At 40.6% G+C, this 10758-nt stretch overlaps 1 protein-coding gene across 1 annotated transcript in view; it reads right to left on the bottom strand.

Moving 5' to 3' along the window:
• Positions 1 to 826: 826 nt before the first annotated feature.
• The window catches only part of LOC107557119 (teneurin-1-like), a 208840-nt gene continuing 198908 nt past the window's right edge, over positions 827 to 10758 (bottom strand). Inside the window, exons 28-32 of the mRNA XM_016240450.1 lie at positions 9195 to 9485; positions 7845 to 8235; positions 5546 to 6766; positions 4397 to 4539; positions 827 to 3606 (exon numbers count right to left, since the gene is read on the bottom strand). Coding sequence (XP_016095936.1) covers positions 2845 to 3606; positions 4397 to 4539; positions 5546 to 6766; positions 7845 to 8235; positions 9195 to 9485 — 2808 coding nt within the window. The 3' untranslated portion in view covers positions 827 to 2844. The remainder of the gene's footprint in view (positions 3607 to 4396; positions 4540 to 5545; positions 6767 to 7844; positions 8236 to 9194; positions 9486 to 10758) is intronic.

Here is a 10758-nt window from a genome sequence, read left to right as displayed (position 1 = left end):
TCTGCTGTCGAGGTAATGCAAGGAATGTTGTGATTGGTTGTCAAGGCAGCCAATCAGAATTTAGCAGCCTCCTCTCTGATTGGCTGGAATTATGGCATATTGTAACGCTGGGTTGTGTTGAGCAAGCGAGCCGTTGGCATTTAGAGAGCGCTGAGGGTGGGCATCAGGTGAGCAAGCTAGTGGAACGTTACACGCGCAAAAGAGAAGGTCTGCACAAATCCAAAAACTTATTTTAAATGCAAAATCGATTTCCGCATTTTTAATACTTTCTTCTTTGCGAGACAAACATTTTCTCCACAAAACTCAGTTCGTGCGCATGCAAAAAGCACTTTTGCGCGTTCAAAATATGATCTTTCGCACGCAGAATTGTGGCAGAGATGTAATCCCATATTGAATAGAATGTCCTTCCTGAGCTTGATTGCTATTTGTTTTAATGAGTGTTCATATTTTCTAATTAAACTTAATTTAGTGCCACAATTCCTTCAATAACACCATCACATTAATGCTAAAAACAAAATGGTCTTGTGTGTAAGGAAATTCAGAGCCTTTCTGATGTTAAAAATAAAATCAACAAAATATGCATAATTGACTTTTTCTTTCCAAAGTTACAAAATATTAGCAGAAGAATGTTCTATTTGAATCTTTATGATTCTTTAAACTGATACAAAACAATTAATTCCTCTGTGTTTGAATGCTCCACCGTTTTGAGAAACAAACGAGAGAAAAAAGGTGCAAATGATACAAATGAAAGATATCACTCTGGAGTGAGCAAGTGCTTCAGCTGTCCTGTGCAAATAATCACACACAGAAGAAAGGGTTACATTTGCGTTTTTATTTATAAAAAGGCCACTGCCCAAAGTACTTTGTTTTTAAAATAGGCATGTTTAACAAACTGCATTAATCTGTGTACATAAAGCCTATCCGCCAAATATACACCACATGAACTTGTTTGGCCAAAGAGAGAACACTGAAGTTTTTTTAGTACTTGACTTTTGAGAGAGGAAGATGATTTGATCATGAAAAAAGTTACATATTCCTTTTTCACTTCAGCAATGATTGTGATTATGGCAAAGATGCAAACTAAGACCAAAAGAAAAATATTTCTGCCACAATTTTTTTTTTCTTCGTGCAACATAATCGTACTTCGATTGAAATGAACATCTGCAAAATGTTGGAAACATAACGTGCCTTCAGAGCACCTCTCACACGAATCTGTTAATATTTGCACGCTCTAAAAATTGAGTCTAATGCATTTATCTCTTCACCTTATATTCAGTGCAAATATATATCTCAGATTAAGATTACAAAGCTTGATGGTACAGCATATCCACAGAATTCACAAGAAAATACATTTACTCCTAATTCTCTTGAGTGTCATGTATAAATAGTCCAGTATCTATAAACAGTCTACCATTGTCCATTAATGATATACAAGTCCATATCAAGAGTCCTACACACAGAACGTCTACCCACAGTGCTGCAGACTTTAATAGTTTGGAAAAGACAAAAATATCGTTCTTCAGCAGGTGATTCTTTCATTTCCCTACATATCTTCCTTCTCAGGTCTCCTACTAGTTTCGAGAAGGATCAGAAAAAAGGAAAAGGACCTGTCAAAGTACTGGACAAATTCAAAAAGTTTGGATCTTTGACACTGGTGAAGAAACTGAAATGACAAACACGTGATGTGAGTTTCACATTAAGTGTACAGCAAAAGCGAAAGCAACAGAAGAGTGAAATCACATGAGAACAAATAAAAAAAGAGCAGCATATCAACTGTAAACTGGGACATGTTTATGCCACTGTGTTTATATCCTGGGGTCGGTTTACAAGAATTCCCCTCGCAGGCATATTAGCATTCACGTTTTTGGCTCCCGCTAGCCAAACCCCTCCTCACCAAAAATAAATAAAAAATAAAATAAAATAATCCATAATAAATAATTGCATATAACTAAGGCATGTGATGAATACTGAAGTTGAGTATGTACGATATGTCTAAGCCCGTTTCATGTGATCGTTTCTAGCAGACCAGGAAGGCACAATTTCCACACATAATATTTTTTTGATTTCTACATTTGGAAAAAATTAGTTTTAACTGTACAGTTTTAGCAAAAAAACCCCGAATTTGTCTTTTACATCAGCGGCGTAATTATCTCAGCTTCGTCAACACTGATTTAGCAGAAACAACATAAGGTGGTGGTAAGCTCTTGCCAAGACTCCAAACACTGTGAATCTCTTGCAGCCCAGGGGTTAAGTTTTGTAGGCGGTTTTGAGTCCGATTCTTCTCAAGGACTCCATAAAGCTGTTGAGATATGACAGTTCTTAGAGCTCCATTGAAATGCAGATCGACTGAAAATTTGGAGAGAAATGTTTAACAAAGAGCTCAGTGAAATCACAATGAAATCCCTCAGGTTTGCAAGATTTAATGCCATAACCAGTTTGAATCGAGATTCCCATAAAGTCGAATGATTACTGTGCGTGAGAGAATCAGCATGTGTAGAGATGAAGACTCAATGTATGCCTAGAATAGTCACAGGTGAATCGTTCTCTGCGCCCTCAGATTGGCAAGCAAGGCTTGTTCTTTTGTAAGAACGGTTAAGCCACTGTAAAACAAGAACGACTTTCAACAAAATCTACCTAACGAAACCAAAAAACCGGAATCCAAACTTGCTAAGAGTGCATAAACAAATGCAAAATCAAAAGCAATACCATCATTTCATTTTAAAGGCAATAGAGTCTTTCTCGCTTCGTTTGGTTGGGGTTCTAGAAAAAGCTGAAGAGATATGTGGTAGCTTGGAGTGTATAAAGGGGAGTGTAGGCATGTAGAGGTGTGCTGAGGTGCCGCTGTTACCTGCGACCAGTTTCCACATGTCTGATCAGGTGAATGTTGAAGGGGCTGTCTGCTAGCTCAGGGTGTTGTTCAACAGGTAGAGCGTAGAAACCATCATACCCTGAGACACGTCCCTCTGCAACGAGCTCATCCTTTTCTTTTTCAGTCCATGGCAAACTTCCACCCTCCCCCTCCAGGACCCTCTTCTGCTCCCATAGCCACGCCCCCTGCACAGCTCGTATTCGTGCCACCTCTAGCACACGCGTGCGTTCTTCCTCCGGCGTTGCTCCATAACGAATGTTAAAGCTAAGCGACCCCTGCTGGAGCACAATGTCAGCGAATCGCCGCATTTCCCCTCCAACCATAGCACTTATCTGGGATACCGAGACGTTTACGCCGTTCTCTAACACTCGGACTCCACCTCCAGCACCGCCCCCTGCCACTCCCAGATCTGCCTCCAGTGGGCCGGCCTTGGTGAAATAGTGTGCGTCACGTCCCTCCACGGTGAAATGGAGGCCACGCAGGTATATAGCACCATTCAGTACGGCAGCCACACGACGGCTATCCTCGCTCGCCACGCCAATTATCTCAGTCGCCACTACTCCTTCACGGATGGCGAATTTTACACCTTTGCCAAAAATTGAAGAAAGGGCAGAAAAAATTGGTCTGCGGCCCTGGCGACCTCCGATTTTCCCATTGGCTGGCGTCAAGGGGAGGCGATCCAATGAAATTAAGTTTTTTAAGTGCTTCTGAAGGTCACACTGGATGCCAAGTACAATCTGAGGTGAGGGGAGATTTTATTAATTAGTTACCATGAATGTTGTTTGATCCACAAAATTAACTCCTAAAGGAAGTTTATCAACAAATGAACCAACGCAACTAAATTGAGTTGGAGATTTAAACTGGAGAAATGTGTGATTTGTGCACATTTCATTCAGGTTTTGTGAACTGGATCATTCATTTAATTAAAAAGATTTGATTTCTGAAGTGTGATTCATTCACAAATCTGATATTGCTAACTTCAGAAGAGTTGGACCATAAAGCATAAGCATAATATAGAATATAGGGCTGTGCAAATAATCAAATGTGATTTTCATGCGCATCTCGTCAGTAAAGCCGGTTCTGTGATCAGTAGTAAATCTCCAGCACGTGATATCAGATGGAGCAGCATTTACTACACAGAGCTGTAGATCACTGACAAGCTACGCAATATCGCGTTCAAAATCTGCAATGAATCACCTGCGATTATGAATGTGATATTGCGTAGCTTGTCAGTGATCTACGGCTCTGTGTAGTAAATGCCGCTTCATCTCAAATCACGTGCTGGAGATTTACTACTGATCACAGAACCGGCTTTACTGACGAGATGCGCATGAAAATCACATTCGATTATTTGCACAGCCCTAATAGAATTAGATACTTTTATGGTGCTTTTTGGTCACATTGGAACCTTGACAAATGATGACAAATCATTTTTAAGAAAACTATTTCATTAAGACTAAACTAAAAAGTAATTCTAAATAATTGTGTTTGCAATGAATACTGTGCTGTGGGGATACCTCAACTCACCTTGCTGGTATCCCATGTTTGTGTGCGGATCTGTGTGGTCATCATCTCATATGTTTGCTCCGTGTTCTCCACCTTTGGTTTGGGGAACCCTGGAACCACATTATGAAGCTGGAACCCAAAGAGCTGCAGCCAGCTACTAACATCTGCACAGAAACAGATGCAAAACACTGTAAAGCTGTTTAAGATGTATGTTATCATGAAAGCCTTACGGCAGGAGTGTCAAACACAATTCCTGGAGGGCCGGAACCCTGCAAAGTTTAGATTCAACCTTATTTAAACACACCTGATCCAACTAATCAAGTCCTTCAGGCTTATTTGAATACTACATGGTATGTGTGTTGGAGCAGGGTTGAAACAAAACTCTGCAGGGCTCCGGCCCTCCAGGAATTGAGTTTGACACCCCTGCCTTACGATTTAAAGTTCATTCATAGAACTTGCTGGTCATGGTAAAAGACTACATAAGGAACTATTCTGCTCATGTGATTGCAATGTCAGAAAATAGTGAGCTACATAAAATAACAGAACAGAACAAACAAAAAGGTTTGAGAGTAACAAGTGCATTTAATGTAGTGTGACTGTGACCAAAAACATTTAGCATGATTCCCCTGGATTCAGTGAGACTTTGTGTTATTTATGGAACACATTTACATATTAAACAAATCTTTTTGTTTTGTTGCTCAGCAGGACCACTTTAAAAGGGAGTTGACCCTGGGTTATGAAGATCTTGGTGTAATGCCAATGTAGCTTCGAGCAAGACACTTGACCCTAGTTAGCTTGAGGGAGACTGTCCCTAGTAATTAGTCTACAGCAAGTTGCTTCGGCTCTAATTAATGAATCTCAGCTCTGCCATGTGCTGTGTCTATGCTGTTCATTTCCCATTAGGGAAATGTCACTGGCATAAAAGCACAATCACAGCTCACAAAGCCAAACCAAAAGCATGACATTTGTTTCACCTGACTGGCTGTCGCCCCCTTACTTTTAATTTCAACCCAAAGTAGAAATGAATCTGATGGACACTCCAAGTTGAAGTGCGTAGCCAGTTAGGGAGAAGATGCCCTGAAGATTTTAATTCTGTTTTATGATAAAGCTAACTTTAGCCTAAATACATTCAAAGTGGATCCTTTAATGGTCACAAAACTTCACTCTTACCAGTTGTGAACTTGGTTACATCCTGTAGGTCTCCCAGAGGATAGTTGTTCCTAAATGCATACAAATTAAATGGCTTGGGATTCACACTCAGCTCCACCCACAATTCATGATTGGGCATCGTCCATCTTCCAGCAACCACGTCATAGTCACGTCGACCGAGATGCACCAACCGTGTGAAAGTGTCATAGAGGCCACCCTGAAATCCGAAGACGAGAGGAAAGGTGGGATTGGAATCTCTGTAAACGTCTCCGTAAGGTGTGTACCGAATTTCCTTCACCACGTGGCCGCGGCTACTGAAAACCGCAAGAGGAGTTCCGGCATTGTCACATGCTATATAGAATTCCTCGCCACTACTCATCTCCATGGCGATGAGATGTCCCTGAAGGTCATAATAGAGGGAGGTGATCTCTGAACTACTGTGGTTGTATAGGTGTGTCACCCGCGTCGGTTCCATCAGATCAGCGTAGAAGAACTGCAGCTGTGCTCCATCACTATTGCGGCTGGCCACTCTCCTCCCGAGCCCATCGTAACGGTACCACACCCTCTGTCCACTGTCCCGGTCATAGGCGCCCAAAAGAAGTCCATTCGAACCGTAATCAAAGAGTAGGTTGCCTCGGAGGCGCAAGAACCCATCCTCATCGGTGCGGTATTGGATATCACCGAGGCGTGTGATCCGGTCACGGAGATCGTAGCGTAGTGGTGTCAAACGGGCACTGTTACCATGACTCAGTAAGTTGATGTTTCCGTTTAGGTCATAGCTGTAACGCCACTGTGGCCGGTCATTTATGGCAACCGTTTGCAACTGCCCATCTGCATCATACTCATACGCATACCGTGTGATATTGCCGTCCACGCCAATGCGAATATCGCAATTTATGACACGTCCCATGCTGTCGTACTGCAGTGTCATCCAGTAGGCTATGGATTTCAGAATCTCGTACTGAACCTCGATCACTTGCCCTTCTGGGTTGAAGATTTTAGTGTGTTTCATTGCATGCGTGGTGATGACCTGGTTTAGGTCGTAGTTGATGACACTAAACTTCCCAAACTGCTCGATTCGTCCCGACACGTCCACGTAGCGGTAGAGGTCAATCGGAAGTGGCGTTTCGTTGATCATAGCTTGCATGCTGGTGACCCTGAAGTTGTTGTAGCTGTAGTCAAAGCGAGCGTTTACCAATCCTTCTTCACTGAAACGATATATTTGTCTACTCACCAGAGGACCTGAATCCGAGAAATAGAGAGGGAAAGAGAGAATGAGAAGTTAGCAGAGAGCCACACAGAGGTGAGGTAAAACACGAGTCAGCTATGCCACAGTGTGAGATAGGCTGAACTCCCCCAATGTCAGATGACTGATTGTGATTCAAAGCGCTTTTAGATCAGCCAAGCAGGAGGTGAGTGCAAGCGAAGTGACAAAAGGAAGATTAAACGTCAGCCTGTATGTTTAATGGTGCAAGAGTATAACCTGTTTACCTGTCCAACTGTTCACCCCTCTTACTTGTCTCTCCACTTCACCTGCTTATTTGCGCAAAGATGCCATGGCGCTACCTGTCTCTTTGCTAATCGATCTAAACATTTCACCTAGTAACTGGCTACAGCAAAACTTGATAAGTATGTGAAAAAAATCTAATTACCTGGCTTTCTGTCATTTAGGGCTGACTAGTATGACAGTATATATAATGTGATTGCGAAATGTGCCAACCGGTAGAGATTTTGCTGTACCGTTTATACTGTGGTAGATATCTTTTATTAGTGCATGTAATTGTTTATGTATTTAATTCACTAGATTAACCAAAACAGGCACCACATTGTTATTAAAATAGAAACCACTTTTTGGTGGACTTACAGCAAAAATAATTATAGCATGATTAAGAATGGGAATTGTAAAGAATTCAATGATTACAGTTTTAACAATTCTTTTAAGAAAGAAATATTTTGAGTAAAAATGTAATTCCATTAACTATATAATAACATCATTTTAATTCAAACTAAACACTCAGCTAGTTTGATTCACTAAAACAGAATCAACTCATTAAAGTAATGTGTTTGGGAATCAAACTACATTGATTGTTCTGTATGTTATTAATTCACTAAAATTGTCGACTCAAAGGAGTCATTTGTTTGGTAACAAAAGAGACGGTTAAAAATAATTTGTCCGAAAATCAGAATAAAAAGCAGTTCTCGGTTTCCAACTGATATATACCATAATATAAAATTTCTCACACTGTGATTCAAGATTCTGGTCACAACGTCCACCCTGCTGTCAAAGTGACTGTCAGATAACATTGTCAAAGTGTTGTACCTGTCTGTCTGTAGCGGATGGTGCAAATGAATCCTTCATGCATCAGGTGGATGGTTTTCACAGCACCTGTTGCCTCGTCGTAGGTGAAAGTAACAAGTGTTGAGTCATAGAGGATCTCAGCCAGCCGGGCCACTCGGCTGTATTTGTAGATCACATGCCTGCCTGTGCCCAGGTACAGGCTCTGGAGCAGGCGCCCATCGTGGGCGTAGTCCTGCGTGAAGCTGGAAGTGGGTGAGTCGGGTGGGGTGTAGGTGTTTCTGTAGTAGCCCACAGATAGAGAGGTCTGCAGGCTGTGTCTCACCATGCTGGGGAGGGTGACCGACAGCAGACAGTCTGTCTGATCGTACTCAAACGTATAGCGGCGCTGACTGTGTAACAACAGCTGGACAGACTGAGAGAAGAACAAGAACCATGAACTCATGAAAACACATCACATTAAACCCCAAAATCAAAATAACACAAACATAAAAAAAGAAGAATCCAACAAAATCAAATTTAGTTTTGCTTAAAAAACAAAATTCTCATGACCATAAAGCATCCAGGCATTTTATTCTGTGATTCCTATTTTCTTCTGTGCATGAAAAAAAAACTGAAAATTAAACCCAATAAAATTAATTATAAATAATTTTTAAATTATTTTTTATAAATACAATTGAAATGGTTCAATTTAATATTTATATATTTTTCCATTATAGTAAAGAGAATGAGATCTTTTCCACTATGGTAATGATAACACACCTCTGTACATCTGTACATCTGTAAAGAGCACATATGCACATTCCCAATTCTGTCTCTTGACATTTTCTTTTTTTCTATATTTTATTACTATATTGTTATTGTTATTTACAATTTATCGTCTATTCTCTTCCTTATTAGTGTTTGTATTACCTTAAATTATATGCATGTCTGCACTATGTTTGTACTTTCTGTATTGGAAGCTCCTGACACCAAGACGAATTCCTTATGTGTGTAAACAAACTTGGCAATAAAGCTCTTTCTGATCATTAGGGCACTGGTCATAAAAAAATAATATTAGAATAAAAAAAAATAAAAAAGATAAAAAGCCACAAAAAAGGCTTCATTTTCAAATGTAATATATTAATGTTGAAAAAATTAAATAAATAAAACAAAACAAAATCTCATAACCATAAGGCATCTGCAAAATGATAATTTTCAAATTAAAAAATAAATAAATAAAAATTACCTAAATACAAACAAAATAAAACAAGTTATGATTTCTTTCATCCCATTTTTGGGATCAAATATGACTTGACATGTTCTTGACAGTTTTTCTTTTTTTTTTTAGATTCACACAGGCATAGTTGCACCTTTAACACATAAAGTACACACCTTCTCCAGAAAAGTGTAGCTCCAGATCTTCCCATTGGCCCAGGTCCGTGTGATGATGCGTCCGTTATCGTAGTCTCTGCGCTCGGTCCAGTTGCCTCTCTGTATGCTGGTGACCAGACCTTCACTCGAGTATGTTACTCGCACTTGATTGTATTTACTGGGAGTCCAGAGCACAGGCCTGCCCTTGTCATCGTACTGAACCCGCAGGGTAAACTTGCGATGGTCATCATATATCTTCCCGACCCGACTCTCCTGACTATAATCTACAGACAACACGTTCCTGTTGTGAGCCTAAGCGAGAGAAGGGGATGAGAAAGAAGGTAAAAATTATGATCTTATTATATCAGAGTACACAGAAACACGTGTGCAATAAAATTGGCAATAAAAGAAGAAAATTTCTTTCTCAGGGGCACAGAGGGAGACAGCATTGCTGTTACCGCCAACTTTATTCAGCAGATACATCAATGAATTGACAACGAGTGTGGAACAATTTGAAGCTCCCGATTTCACTCTGTGATTCTGCGATCAAATTCCAGCTCTATGGAGATGAATCGGTTTGGCCATCTCCCACTGTAAGGGGCTACCGCAGAGTCTGGACCTTCAAGAAGATTTTGCTCCCATAAAAAGATAATGTCCTGTAGAGATGCCTGTTAGCATTTGGCTAAATATATTAGAATCAGTAATTGAGCCGGCTGCCCTTTGCGACAGCGAGGTGGGGCGTCCACTAACAAATTAGAAATTAGGCAAATGGGAAAAACATCCAACTGAGACCTTGCATGCAATATTCAGTAAAAATATCTTAAAAGTAAATGGGAACACTACAAATAACACATGCAGGGTGGAATTAGGCCAATAACATTAATTCGGTGATCCCCATATCATTATAAAACCCTGCAATGAGAAGAGTTGAGTAAAGAAAACAGACCCCTCGCTGAGCTGGTCCTGAGCTTTACAATTAATTGTACTAACATACACATGCCCCCTGCAACCAGAGTAATTTTCTGAGCCTAATAAGAGTAAACCATATTACAAACACAAGCAAAACATTGTTATATCACATTTGGAAACCCAAAGAAAGTAAAATGCAATGCTGTCTAGCCCTAATAATACTGCACTGTGGCAGACTTTTTGTGCTGCCTTCCATCAAACTAGTATAGTCAGAACTTCCAACTTCCAAGTTGGACTTCCATCTTGGAATAATCCACACCTGACTTTGAAAGAAATAAAACACTGTCCACTATGTCACACACACACACACACACACATATATAAACCCTCAGGTCAGGTTCAAGGAGCACATTGTCTTTGCCTGTCACCATATGAAGGACAGTGAGAAACGTCTCGATTACGTATGTAACCCTCGTTCCCTGAAGGAGGGAACGGAGACGTCACGTTGGAGGACCGACGAATTGGGATCTCGCTTAGAGGGACCAATCTACTTCGAGTGTAAACTAAATGAGCCAATGCACATTGGCATGCGATTGTTGCATCCAGCTGCTGCTGATCACAGCGTGAGTATAAGTAGGCAGCAGATGCAGCGTATATTCAGGTTTTCGCTGAGGAG

The sequence above is a fragment of the Sinocyclocheilus grahami genome, unplaced genomic scaffold (genome assembly GCF_001515645.1).
Source record: "Sinocyclocheilus grahami isolate Dianchi unplaced genomic scaffold, SAMN03320097.WGS_v1.1 scaffold589.1, whole genome shotgun sequence".
NCBI classification, from domain to species: domain Eukaryota; kingdom Metazoa; phylum Chordata; class Actinopteri; order Cypriniformes; family Cyprinidae; genus Sinocyclocheilus; species Sinocyclocheilus grahami.
Note: the sequence above shows the minus strand (reverse complement) of the source record. Positions and strands in the feature narration are given on the sequence as shown.